Raw genomic sequence first — 14,204 nt, 5'->3', positions numbered from 1 at the left:
AGAAGCCCTCTCCTCTGGGTTGCCCTCCCTGGCCCCAGGCCAGCTGGAAACCCCAGGGAGGCCCAGTGTCCCCCTCAGGCCCGTGGAGCAGGGTGCCCCGGGCGACCCTGGCTTGCTCTCGCCTCCGCCAGGCCTGAAGACCATCGTGGGGGCCCTGATCCAGTCGGTGAAGAAGCTGGCCGATGTGATGGTGCTCACCGTCTTCTGCCTGAGCGTGTTCGCCCTCATCGGCCTGCAGCTCTTCATGGGCAACCTGCGGTACAAGTGCGTGCGCAACTTCACGGAGCTCAACGGCACCAACGGCTCGGTGGAGGCTGACGGCCTGGTGTGGGACTCGCTGGACCTCTACCTCAACGACCCAGGTGCGCACTGGCCAGAGGGCACGCCGCACCGATCCTCCCCGTTCTGCAGCTGGACGCTGGGGGATCCCAGAGATAGCGCAGACCAAGGCGGAGAGTGCTCAGACTGGGTAGAGAGGTCATGTCTGGAGCTAGGGAGGTATCAAAGGGGCTGTATTTGGAGGAAGGGCTGATCCCAGAGTGCTGGGAATGGAAAGGACCCGCCTACCCGTGGAGGAACATCACCTTACGTAAAAGGGGCCACCTGGAGCCGTGGTCCTTGGAGAGGCTGCAGAATGGAGCTCCGGCTCCTTGGCAGGGGTATTTCCCAGTCTCCATCAGTGTTTCTTGCCAGGGTCTCTCCATACACGTGCACCCCAGAACCCGCAAGAAGGTCAAAATGAGCCCCGTGGTCAGGGGAGCCCCTCATGTTACTGCCCCATGGCTTACACGTCCACCCTCCACACTGATGGCCAGCACCATCAATCTAGATCAAAGGTGGACACGGGGGCAAGGCCACAAGGGCTATTCTGAAGTCGGAGCCACATGCATGCACCAGCATGCCACCCTAGAAACACAGAAAATCAGTGAGTAACTCTTCATGCCTAGCTGGGGCCTTTGAGCAGTGGTTGGAAACTTCAATGCATGTCGGGTGCAGTGGTGTGTGCCTGTAATCCCATCGCTTGGGAGGCTGAGACAGGAGGACAGCGGGTTCAAGGACAGCCACAGCAACATAGCAAGACTCTCGGCAACCTAGTGAGACCCTGTTTCAAAAAAAAAAAAATTAAAAGGGTTAGGGGTGGAGCTTGGGGGTAGAATGCCCCAAAGGTTCAATCCTTAGTACAAGAGAGAAAAGGGAGAAGGAGAAGGAGAAAGCAAAGGAGAAGAAAGGAGGAAGAAGAGGAGGAGGAGGGAGAAAGAGAAAGAAAGAAAGAAAAGAGCCAGGTATGGTGGTGCACACTTGTAAGCCCAGTACTTGGGAGGCTGAGACTGGAGGATCACAGGTTCCTGGCCAGCCTCAGCTACTTAGTGAGGTACTCTGCAACTTAGTGAAACCTCTTTTAAAGAATTAAAAAATAGGGCTGGGGGTGTAGCTCTGAGGTATAATACCCCTGAGTTCAATTCTTAGTACTGAAAAAAAAACCTCCAATGTGCTCAGGAGAGCCCTCAAAATACAGACAGCCCGGTGCTATCTGAGTTTCTAAGTTGGCGGGTCTGGCTGGCACTCTGGAAACTATTTCTAACCAGTCCCCAGATGCTACTGTTAGGGTCCACACTTGGACATCTGCCACCCAAGACAGCCAGGTCATGGTGAGTGACCAGGCTGGCAGCAGCTCTGGAGAGAAGAGGACAGGGTGTGTCCTGTGTCCAGGTCCAGCCCCAGCCCTGTTTGAACAGACCACAGTGTTGCCATGACAACTGCACTGGGCATCTCTGCTACCATTTTCTGAGGTGACTGGGTCCACAGCTGGGCAGTCGCCTGCCAGGGCCATGCAGCGACTCAGCAGCCAAGCTGGCGCTCGGCCCAGTCTTGGGCCGCCTGGTTCCGGGCCCCTCTTGGCCTGGCAGGCCCCCAGAGTGGTTTGGGGCAGCTCCCTGTGGGGGAAAGCTGCCCAGGGCTTCCTGTGTCTTTCAAGACTGTGAGGAATACCAGCAGCAGATGTCTGGAGGAGCAGGAGGAGGACCAGGGAAGCCTCTGGAGTGACCCGAGGCCGGGCCAGGCAGGGGGCAGCAGGCAGAGCAGGGGTAAAGAAGAGGAGGGCAAATGCCAAGGACGTCTCTGCCTTCCCAAAACCTTGGAGGCCAGGTGATATCTCTCTCACCCCCTGCTCTTTCTCTTCCAGAAAACTACCTGCTCAAGAATGGCACCTCTGATGTGTTACTGTGCGGAAACAGCTCTGATGCCGGGTAGGTGGCACCGCCATCTTGGGCAACGCCTCCCAGCTGATTGTGCCTTCCGTTTATGCCCCAGCCCTAGGGGACAGTGTCTTTCTACCCACCAGGAGCCTGGCAGCTTCCCACCACAGAGGTAGAGAGAGACCAAGGGCAGATAGATCTGCAGGCATGGCAGTGGAGCCCTGAGGACGGGCTAGGGCTGGGGTGGCCCACGATGCCTGGCAGCCCAGCCCTGGCTTCACTCTTTGCCGGTAGCTCCTCAGGAGCTACTTACATGCTTCCACTCCAGATTCACTCTCCTCTGCCAATCTGCCCCTCAGGACTGAACCTGCCCCCGACCCACCAGCCAGGACCCTTCTCAGGGCCAATTGCAGCCTGAGGGTGCTCCCCAGATGTGCCAGATCTCGGCATGCAATTTCCAGGGCTCTGTGCACACCGGGTTCAGGGCAGGGAGATGGTGAGGGGTAAGGAGCAGGCGCACAGGTTGGGCGAAGTGCTCAGTGGAGTTCTGTGCCTACATCGCTGGGTGTGAAGTTCCAGGGCTCCACGTTGGCTGCTAATCACTAAGCAGACTGTCTGGAAGGTCTTGGGGCATCAGCAAGGCAGGGAGGCTATTGCCTTCATCTTCCCACTCGGTGAGTCCCCCCCCTCACACACACACATACATACACACACACACACACACACACACACACACACACACACACACATATCCAGGGCTCCTCCCTCTTTGGGGAGAGGCTATCACCTCCAGCTCCTTGAACTCTGGATCTGCCTCACTGAACAAACCCCCATGGGCGATGGCGCACCTGGGCCCATTCTACAGACAGGGCTGGGCCCCAGGACCACTCCTCCGCCCCTGGCCTGGGCTCAGCCAATCCTGACTGCACCTGCGCTGTGCTCTGCTCCCTGTGGGGCAGAACGAGAGGGAAGAACTTGCGCCAGCCCTGGCCTTCCTCAGTGGGAAAGGCAGCTCAGACAGCGTCTGGGCGGGGTGTGTCATGTAGGTGGAAGGGACCTGGGGAAACAGAGAAAAGAGGATGGTGGTGTCGAAAGTGGGAGGCCCGGGGAGCCGCCCTGGCGTGGCTCTAGGTGTGCCCTCACAGAACGGGGACCCAGGGAGCCGAGCCAGGACCCGTGAGCGTCTCCAGGGCAGAGGACCCCTTACAGCATGGTACAGAGCGTGTGGCGTGTCTGGCTGCAGGACATGCCCTGAGGGCTACCGGTGCCTAAAGGCAGGCCCCAACCCTGACCATGGCTACACCAGCTTCGACTCCTTCGCCTGGGCCTTTCTGGCACTCTTCCGCCTGATGACACAGGACTGCTGGGAGCGCCTCTACCAGCAGGTGCGTGGCTACCGGGCCAGCAGGGGGACCCCAGGGACGGCCCCATTGGTGAGCGGATGTAGCCCGCAGTGAGCTGTGGGGAGGACAGGGCCCCAGGACCCTGGTGGCATCTGAGGGAGAGGTGTCCAGCAAACATAGAGACTCTCACTGGTGGTCAAGTACCCATCCCTTTATACTGAACACTGCACAGAACACTCCTTCACCGTATAGGATGAGGGCACAGCATCCCCCGGTTACTGGGACATCTGCCTCCCTCCGGGCGGGATGTTGCCCTGTTGTGATTAATCTCCGCTGTGGGTTAGCGTGTGACCCTCTCGATAGGTGGGGCATGCTCCACGGCCCTCCCCAGGCGGTGGCTCTTTGCTCCCCTGGCTCAGCCAGATTACTGACTGGGAAATACTGTAGCCCAGAAGGCCCAGGGGGGATGATCTCGGAACCTTGCTCCTCCAGACCCTGAGGTCCGCAGGGAAGATCTACATGATCTTCTTCATGCTCGTCATCTTCCTGGGCTCCTTCTACCTGGTGAACCTCATCCTGGCCGTGGTCGCCATGGCCTACGAGGAGCAGAACCAAGCCACGATCGCTGAGACCGAGGAAAAGGAAAAGCGCTTCCAAGAAGCTATGGAAATGCTCAAGAAGGAGCACGAGGTGGGTGAGGGTGCGGACAGGGAGCCTCCAGACCAAGCCCTCCCTGGCTGCGGTGTGCTTGGAGGCGTGGTGCATGCTGGGTAGAGCCGGCACCTGAATGCGTAGTGCATGCTGGGTAAAGCCAATCTGAGACATTCTGGGTAGGGCCAGAACCTAGAGGTATAGGGGATGCTGGGTAAAGCAGTGCCTTCTGAGTAAAGGTGGTATGTGTTGGGTAAAAGTATTTCTTGTGAATGCAGTGTCTGCTAGGCTAAAAATAAGACCTGCTGGCGAAGTCCCTGCTGGGTAAAAGTGGTACCTGTAGGGTAAGGTGGGCCCTGCAAATACGGGTCATCGCGTCTTCCAAATGAAGGCAGTGGCAGCTGGGTAAAAATGATGCATGCTGGGTAAAGGTAGTCCCTGTGAACATGGTACATGCTGGGTAAGGAGATCCATGGACATAGTTTATCTAGTTGAGGGATACTTCTGGTGCGGGAATGAGGAAGGTTCAAATCTGGAGACCTGAGCTAACTCAGAAAATAAACAAGGGTGGTGCTTCCCTGGCTACACACAGCCCCCACCTGGTGGGTGCTGGAGGCTACGACAGAACCAGCTTTGAGAGCCAGGCTATAGGCATCCACCTCCCCCAGCACCCTTCTGGCCAGCTGAACCCTCCGAACGCCCTCTGCCCTTCAGTTCTTCTGCTTCCTTCACATGCCCTCTTGCCCATCCCCTCTTCAAGGGCTGCCCACGTCGGCCACTCCTGCCTTCCATCCATGCGGGGTCTTGAGCTCTCTGGGGACATCCGGGTCTGTCTGGAATTCCCTCCACAATGGTCTTTCCAAGGGCTAAGCACACAGGTCCACTTATGCCAGGGTAGACAGATCACCAAGAGTTGCCTGGCCCACCAAGTGAGAGGCTGCACAAAGCCTCCTGCGGACCAAGCCCACCCCTTTGCCACTCTTTTCCAGGCCCTGACCATCAGGGGCGTGGATACTGTGTCCCGCAGCTCCTTGGAGATGTCCCCTTTAGCTCCAGTAACCAACCACCAGAGAAGGAGCAAGAGGAGAAAGCGATTGTCTTCGGGGACAGAGGACTGTGGGGACGACAGGTTCCCAAAGTCCGACTCGGAAGATGGTCCCAGAGGAACGGTAATCCCCAGCTTTGATTCTAACCTACTGAGGGTGGCTCTGACCTCAGCGGCTCGTCGTGCCTGGCCCCTGGTACAGCCGCGGACCCCCAGATTGCTATCCAAGGACAGCGCCCCCGGGCCCCCCACACCCTCGCTGTTTCCTGTGGCCATTCTTGGGGAGAAGCTCTGGGCAGGGGGACAGGATAGGTTGGGGTGTTATGATAGTCCCCCAGCATGGACTTGGAGGGCACCCTCCATAGATTGGCAGGAGCCCAAGGACATCCCCATGTGAGTGGGGGGCGTGAGTGAGTCCTGCTTAGGCCGGGCCTGTCTACAACAACCGTGCCTCGCCTTTAGGCCCAGTTAAGCTTCAGGGTCAAAGCCCCAGGGGCCTAGACTTGGGTGAGTGTAGATGCCAGGAGATGCAGGGTACCTCCAACCCCACCTACCCTTCTCAGTGCCCATTCCTGAGCGCCTGGTAGAGCCCTCCACGCTCCGAGGTGAGTGGGCCCCGGCCCAGGAGAGCTAGGCTGTAGCCCGCGAAGGGCTCTCTTGGTCACGCCGCCCTCCCTGTGCCCTAGAACCGGCTCAGCCTCACCCACGGCCTCAGCAGGGCCCCCGCGAAGCCACGCTCCAGCCGCGGGAGCATCTTCACCTTCCGCCGGCGAGACCTGGGCTCCGAGGCGGACTTTGCCGACGACGAGAACAGCACCGCGGGCGAGAGCGAGAGCCGCCGCACGTCACTGCTGGTGTCCCGGCCCCCGCGCAGGCCCAGCGCCCAGGGACAGCCCAGTCCCGGGCCCTTGGCTCCCGGCCACGTCCTCCACAGCAAAAGGAACAGCACCGTGGACTGCAACGGGGTGGTCTCCTTGCTGGGGGCAGGCGACCCTGAGGCCCCCTCTCCCGGGAGCCACCTCCTCCACCCCATGATGCTGGAGCGTCCCCCGGACACGGTGAGCCAGCCCCGCGGCGCAGACGCCAGGGCAGACCTGGCCACCCACGCCGGTCACCAAGTGCCGGGGCCAGATCAGCCCCCGATACTGATTGAGCACCTACTGCATGCTGCACAGCCAAGATCTCTGCCCTCATAGAGCTCCCCTGCTAATGTGGACAGACAGACAGACAAAAATCAAGCTAAGAAGAAAGAATGTGTCTGTGCATTTGTGTAGTGCGTAATGGGGATAAACCAGGATGATGGTTAAAGGTTCCCAGTGCTAAGGCAGAGGCACAGAGGTGCCGTGGTAGAGCGAGGCAGTGTCCCCGAGTACCCACGCTGTGCCACGTGGTAGCCCTTTAATTGCAATCTAGGGGTCCCAGGAGGAGGGCAAGGGGACCCTGAAGGGTTCTGGGTAATGATTATTCACCATGTTGGAAGTACACCAGCACTTTACCAACTGGCAATGCAGTATCAGCCCAAGCAGAGGGAACCTTTTTTAGGAGGTTCATTATTTTCATTAGGAGATATTTAAACAAAGACTAGAAGGAGAATAGGAGCCGGACTACTCTCTGAAACTAGGAGGGCCTCTGCAGCGGAGTGGTCAGCACCCAGTTTAAATCCCAGCTCGCAGCTCACCAGCTGGATGGCTGTGGGCCCATCCCTGCTCCGCACCACCATATCTCATCTGTAAAGCGATTCTCATCGTGGGCCCATCGAGGGGATCTTGTGGGCTAATATGGGGGAGGTGCTGGCGCATGCGTGGATATGTTAATGTCGCCCTAACATGACAACACGAGCCTTTGCTACCATCAGCTAGGGAGACATGCTTCAGGCATGAAGAGCAGCAAGCCGAAAGGTCCCGAGCGAAGCACCCCTAGATACGGTCGGTGTGAAGCCAGGAGCGGGGACGCACACCTGTAAGCCCAGTACTTGGGAGGCTTACAGGAGGATCACAGGTTCAAGGCCAGCCTCAGCAACTTAGGGAGACTCTGATTCAAAATAAAAAATAAGCCAGGCACGGTGGGGCACGCTTGCCATCCCTGCATTTGGGAGGCTGAGACAGGAGGATCGCGGTTTGCGGACAGCCTCAGCTACTACTTAGTGAGGCCCTTTGCAATTCAGTGAGACCTTGTTTCAAAATAAAGAATGAAAAATGTAGAGCTGGGGGTGTAGGTTGGAGGTAGAATGCCCCTGGGTTCCATCCCCTGTACCACAAATAAATAAATAAATAAATAAATAAATACATACATACATACATACATACATAAATAAAATAGGACTGGGCTGTAGCTCAGAGGAAGAATACCCATGAACTCCATCCCTGGAACCAAAGAAATAAGAGAGAGAGAGAGGGGGGTGGGGTGGGGGGAGGCGGTCATTGTGGTCAGAACAGGGTGCCAAGGGGTTGGTGCTGGGCAGTGGCCATTCAGCTCACGAAATGCCAGCCAGAGGGCTTCGGTCACTCGATCAGCAGGTCCAGTGTGACTCAGGATGCCAGCCAGCCATCGAGTGCCCTTGCTGACCCCCGCCCCCTGCACGGTGCCAGAGCCCACCCAGGAAGAAGCTGGCCATGTGGCTGAGACCCAAGACAAGCCAGCTTTCCAAGGAAGCATTGATCTCTTGGGGTCTCAATTTCCACATCTGTAAAGTAGAAATAAAATTAATATGCCAGCGGGTGTGGTGAGGACGGAGGGAGTTAGAACAACCCGGGGCTTAGACCAGTCTTCGCATCATGTTCAAGTTAGTATTATTGCCGTCACTGGTGCCGTCGCTGGTGTTACTAAGATGCCTGGGTGTGTGCTCGGCGCTCAGGGCCCTCAAACTCCTCTGGAGAGGGTGTGCAGTGGAAGAACACAGGTTCTGGATGCAGCATCTCAGGGCTGGGTGTCTGGCTTCCAGGAACACTGAAGCAGGCAGGTCCAGCCCCGCAGCCCCAGCTGCGGGCAGGCAGGTGAGGAGTGTTAACAGAATTTCCTAATCTCATTAGGGAGAGTATCATCTCATTGAGCCACACGTGTCGGGAGGAATCCAAGTTCAGACACTTCATTAGCGGGAACTCGGACTTCTCCCAGTCTCACTTGTGTGGGGCCCATTTGTAACCTTAAAGGGATTAGCAGGCCAAGACCGGGGTCATTTGCCAAGTTAAAGGAATTATCCTCCACGATGGAGACGTTTGAAAAGTCGCAGAGCCCGGCAGGCTGCAGGCCCCTAGGAAGGCCGTCTCTGCTGCCTCTCTGCTTCTAGGGTCCCCAGTGAGAGTCTGGAAACAGCAGTGTTATGTGTTGGGGGCCTGCTTGATGTGGGACGGGGAGAAAGGGCCGGCAGAGACCCTGTGTGCAGTTTATCCCCATGGGGGGGGGCAGAGTGAAGAGTTAACTTTGTCCCCCACCGGTGGGAGAGCGCCTGCCCTGGGGCCAGGCAAGTGCAGTAGCGTGCTGAATAGCTGTTCTTTTTTCCCTGTGTGGACTTCAGTTTCTCTGGTCTTTTCTTTCCATTTTTCCTGGCCATCTAGCAAGTTAGGGGCAGATCTGGATCTCTAACAGGAGCCTCCTGGTTCCCGACTATTGATCCATCCACCCGACATCGATCTCATGCCAGGCTGCCGTGTGCAGCGCCGGGCGGAGTGGAGGCCCCAGGGTGTAGCCGTGGACACAGCAAAGTGCCCTTTGCCCTCATGACAGTCAGGAAGATAGATGGTGAGCTGAAAAATATGTCCAAGTCACAACAGGGTTGTATGGCAGAAAGTTGCTGGGGAGGGTTGGAGGTGAGGTGCTTAGCCTTGGGAAGGCCTGCCCTAAAAGGCGACATTAAAATCTACAGGTATAGACTGCAGAGAGAGCAGGAGGAAAGGCCCAGGGAGAATGGGCTTGATTAAAGGGATGAGAGGGCCCAGCAGGGCCAGGTGGGGTAGAAAGGTTAAAAGTGCATTTGGAGAGTTGGGATTTGGACTCTGCAAGGCCTTGCAGATGAAAGAAATGTTTGGATATACTCTGATTAAAATGGGGAGCAGTGGAGAGTTGTTGAACAGAGGAATCGTATTGTCCTTTGTTAGAGAATCCTTTTCCGCTTCATAGAGAAGAGGAAAAGAGGCCACTTCTTGGGAGGCCCTTGTGATACTTTTAGAAAAGAGATGATGTTGATGGTTCACACCAGCAAGGTGTATCCGTCAGCTATTGCCCCAATAATGCTGTGTAACAAAACATCCCAAAAGTCACTGGCTAACAATTTGCCTTAATTCACAAGCTCCTTATCTTCAGGTTGACTTATTCGACCGACCTAGGTTGGGCTTGGCCAGAAAGGTCTGCTTCAGGCCGCCTGTTGGCTGGGCACGCTCTGCACTGTGGGTTAGGTCTATGCTGCACCGCTTGTCTTTGTTCTGAGACCCAGGCTGAAAGGGCAGCAGCTACCTTGGGAAGCTATCTCCATGGAGGATCCCGGGAGCTTAAGAACCAAGCAAATGGCACTGGCACGTTCTAGGCATCGGCTCACATTTGTCCACATACATTCCCTCAGCCCTCACTGGGCAGCGAAGTCCACCTCACCCACAGTGGAAGGGGAGAGAGAAAATACCTGCTCAGTGGTAGTGCACACTGCCACAGAGGGAAACGAAGGAGGAGAGGCGGGAGAATCGAAGCCATACGTATGCGTCAGGACGGCCGAGTCTGGGTTCACGTTGGAGCTGTGTGGCACTATCTTTGCACCAGCCCCGTCAGCCCCCTCAGGACCCTCTGCTCGATACTCCCTTGACTGGGAGTTCAGTCCCTCCCTGCGTGACATGTCACAGCAGTCTCACCTCTGCAAAGGATGACCTTCACTTGAGCCCAGGTCTCTTTGGGACCCACCACAAGCCCTGACTCTGCCACATGTCAGGGCAGAGTCATAGCTAGGTGGCCCGGGACTATTCCCTCTGTCCTACAGAAGGTGGTGGTGCACCCTTGGAATCCCAGCATTTGGGAGGACGAAACAGGAGGATCACGATTTGAGGACAGCCTCCACTACTTAGTGAGGCCCTTTGCAACTCAGTGAGACCCTGTTTCAAAATAAAGAATAAAAATAGGGCCAGGGTTGTAACTCGGAGGTCAAAAGTCCCTGGGTTTATCCCCAGTACCACACACAAAAAAAGATGTTAGATTCTCTTTGTCACACATGAACCCAGTTCCATCGGCAGCTCCAGCTCGGGCACATGGGCCGTGGCCAAGGGGAGTCCCACTGATGTAGAGCTCTTGTAAGCCCTCCTTGGTGTTGAGAGGGCTCTACCTGCTGGCCAGCTCTTTATCAGAAACTCCCCATGCGTATTTTCAGGCCCGCTCCTTTGGCTTATAAAAATAACGCAGGCGTGTTAGAAACAAACCCAGCAGTCCAGAAAGTCCATAAAGTGAACAGGGACCGTCTCCCCTCTCTTCACCTCCCCCAGTCCAGCTCCCCAGATGTCTGGACCTCCGCCATCCGGCCTTTCTCTCCGGTACCTCGGTCTTGTTTCTGCATCTAGATGTTTGTCTTGGAGACGGTCCCGCGGGAGAACGCGCAGGCCCGCCTCATTCCTGTTATCTTCTGTACCGGGGTCCGGAGTCGGGCTGTATCTATAATTGATTTTAAACTTCTTCCTATTGATTGGCTGTTTTGTTTTTATGGTATTAGAAGCAGTGTGCCGCAGTGAACATCCTTTGTGTGTATTTTTGGTGCACGTGTATAATTATTTATGAAGTCAGATCACTAGATGAGGCATCCCAGGGCCGATTAAAAATTTTCTTAGTAGAATAGCCGGGCATGGTGGCGCACACTTGTAATCCCAGCATTTGGGAGGCTGAGACAGGAGGATCGCGGTTGATGGCCAGCCTCAGCTACTTAGTGAGACCCTGTTTCAAAATAAAGAATAAAAAAATAGCCGGGTGTAGTGGCACACACTTGTAATCCTGCGCTTGGAAGGCTGAGACAGGAGGATCGCACGGGTTCGAAGCCAGCCTCGGCTACTTAGTGAAGCTCTCAGCAACTTAGTGAGACCCAGTTTCCAAATAAAATATAAAGTAGGTCTGGGAGTGTAGCCCGGAGATAGAAAGCCTCTGGGTTCCACACTCAGTACCACCAAAAACAAAAAGAAAGAATAAAAAAAACATAGGGCTGGGTGTATAGCTTGGAGGTAGAATCCCCTGGGTTCCATCCCCAGTACCGTAAAATAAATAAATAACTAAATATAATTTAAAAATTAAATTTTTTTCTTAGTAGATACAACGGAACTGCTTCCACAAAAGACACGGCCCTCCACTGGCCACCTCTGAGCGTCGGGCTGTTTTCTTCCAGTTATGTCCTCTGAGAACATGCTGGGATTCTTTTTCCCAACTTCTTCCTGCTCTTGACTCTAGAGAGCTTGTGGTCAATTAAGACTCCGTACTGTTTTCTCCTGTACTAATGTATATGACAGCCTTTGGCACAGAAATGACCCGTGTGGTCCGTGTGCTTCCCTGAGTGCACTCAAGGACCACGGCAGATGAGAGGTGAAGCCGAGCGTGGAGGAGACGATGATTGGCAGGAGGGGGGTTGTAGACTGGGACAGAGATGTGCTTAAGTTCTCTAAGCCCAGCATCCGATGTCCCATGGAGACCTCCATCCTGTCTCCTGTGACCTCCCCAGCTTGAGCCTGGGACAGCCACCCCGGGCCCAGCAGGACCACGGCTGGGGCTAGACCCCTCCCCACGCTGACACACATCTCCTGGTTGCACCCAGACCACCCCATCGGAGGAGCCAGGCGGGCCCCAGATGCTGACCCCCCAGGCGCCGGCTGTCGATGGCTTCGAGGAGCCGGGAGCGCGGCAGCGGGCGCTCAGCGCTGTCAGCGTCCTCACCAGTGCACTGGAAGGTGGGTACCAAACCCTCCCGCTTCCGCTGCCGGTCCCCTCGCCTCCATCCCAGCCTACGCAGCATCCCTGTGTGTGAGCTGCCTCGGCCATCTCTACACCCACCTCCCCTGTCTCTGTCCTCTGTGGCCTTAATTGTCCTTGCCCATCCTTTGTGTCTTTACCTGTTTTTCGTTTGCTCTTTCCTGGTTATTCCCAAACAGTCCCACATCCATCCTGTCCCAGCTCTTACTGGTCTCGTCCCTACCTCTCCCAAGCAGACCCCTGTCTCTCTAGAACCATCGTGTCATAACGCCCTCCCTGTTTCAACCCATTCCCGGCCATTCCTCACTATCCCAGGCATCCTGCATCCATCCCACCAGTCCCATGCAGGGCAACCCCACATCCCTTCCAGCCCCAAGTGGGCACCCCATCTTGTTCCTGTCCCAGGTATATTACCATGTTTTTCCACATATCCCACCCGTCTGTCTCAACATGTCCCAGATGGCCACATCATATGTTCCCTCGGCTCTGTCCTGCATGTCCTCGGTGTGAACTTGTCAATCCCATTCATCCTCTTATCATTCAAGCCTGAGCACCCCCATATCTAAGTGAGCCTACGTTTGTGAGCCTCATAAATACATCTCATCCCAATTTTCCCAACACCCGCCTGGCCTTCTGTTCCTGCGACCCTCTTGTCCCCCAGTTCCAGAGTGAGGAGCCAGGAATCAGGCCACCTGTCCCCCGAGCCCTCCCCGGCCTGAGTGTCCCAGCGCCAGGTAGCGGCCCCCTCAGCTCCCCAGCCAGTGGAAGCCAGCTGACTCCCCCTGTGCCCCCAGAGTTGGAGGAGTCGCACCGCAAGTGTCCGCCATGCTGGAACCGCTTCGCCCAGCGCTACCTGGTCTGGGAGTGCTGCCCCCTGTGGCTGTCCATCAAGCAGAAGGTGAAGTTCGTGGTCATGGACCCGTTCGCCGACCTCACCATCACCATGTGTATCGTGCTCAACACGCTCTTCATGGCGCTGGAGCACTACAACATGACAACCGAGTTCGAGGAAATGCTGCAGGTTGGAAACCTGGTAAGGGCTGCCTGCTGCTCGCTCTGTCTCCAATAGGCGTCCTGCTCAGAGGGGCCTCTCGGCCATGTGGGTAAGAGACGGGGGTCCCGAACACGGAAGGTCTTCTGTGGGTGCGAGTCCCCCTAAGACCCTTTAGAGAAGGAGGGGGTCTCAGGATGAGCTTTTAAGGAGCAGAAGAGATATGGATTTGGGAGTTTGGGGGTAAAGGTTTTGGACGATGCCCAGAGGCTGAACTGGGGATAACTCTGAAATGCATGGAGCATGGAGGCTTGAGATTCTTTTTCTTTTTTTCTTTTTTCTTTTTCTTTTTTGGGGTGGAATCCAGGTGCTTTTCTACCTCCGGGCTGTACTCCCAGGCCTATTTTTATATTATTGGAAAGAGGGTGTCACTAAGTTGCTGAGAGCCTCGCTATGTAGCTGAGGCTGGCTTCGAACCTGTGCGATCCTCCTGTCTCAGCCTCCCAAGCGCTGGGATTACAAGCGTGCGCCACCATGGCCAGAGAGACTTGAGATTCTGTAACAAGTAGAAGGGAGAGGAGAGGACATGCAAAAAGAGGTCGTTTCTTTGTGGAGCTTGCATAGATGAACGTTTGTGTTGTTGGACCAGGAAAAGGAAGGAGAAAGGAAGGAAGGAAATGGATGAATAGAAAGAGGGATGGCAAGATGGATGGATGGGTGGATGGATGGATGATGGATGGATGGATGGATGATGGATGGATGGATGGATGGATGGATAGATGATGGATGGATGGATGGATGATGGATGGATGGATGGATGGATGGATGGATGGATGGATGGAAAGAGGGATGGATGGATGGATGGATGGATGGATAGATGATGGATGGATAGATGGATGGATGGATAGATGGATGGATGATGGATGGATGGATGGATGGATGAAAAGAGGGATGGATGGATGGATGGATAGATGATGGATGGATAGATGGATGGATGGATAGATGGATGGATGATGGATGGATGGATGGATGGATGATGGATGGATGGATGATGGATGGAT

The 14,204-nt window shown here is 55.6% G+C and overlaps 1 protein-coding gene across 5 annotated transcripts in view; it reads left to right on the top strand.

Annotated features, from left to right (window-relative positions):
• SCN5A (sodium voltage-gated channel alpha subunit 5) overlaps positions 1-14,204 on the top strand; it is a gene marked incomplete at both ends in the record, with an annotated part of 75,252 nt that overhangs the window by 18,768 nt on the left and 42,280 nt on the right. For all 5 annotated transcript variants that reach the window (XM_080714854.1, XM_080714858.1, XM_080714856.1 and 2 more), the window contains 8 exons: positions 132-362; positions 2,183-2,246; positions 3,439-3,580; positions 4,031-4,228; positions 5,179-5,358; positions 5,921-6,292; positions 11,998-12,130; positions 12,947-13,185. In XM_080714854.1, the coding sequence (XP_080570980.1) occupies positions 132-362; positions 2,183-2,246; positions 3,439-3,580; positions 4,031-4,228; positions 5,179-5,358; positions 5,921-6,292; positions 11,998-12,130; positions 12,947-13,185 (1,559 nt within the window). The remainder of the gene's footprint in view (positions 1-131; positions 363-2,182; positions 2,247-3,438; positions 3,581-4,030; positions 4,229-5,178; positions 5,359-5,920; positions 6,293-11,997; positions 12,131-12,946; positions 13,186-14,204) is intronic.

The sequence above is a fragment of the Muscardinus avellanarius genome (assembly GCF_963383645.1).
Source record: "Muscardinus avellanarius genome assembly, chromosome: 18".
Classification (NCBI taxonomy): Eukaryota; Metazoa; Chordata; class Mammalia; order Rodentia; family Gliridae; genus Muscardinus; species Muscardinus avellanarius.
This window is presented reverse-complemented; position numbering and strand designations above follow the sequence as displayed.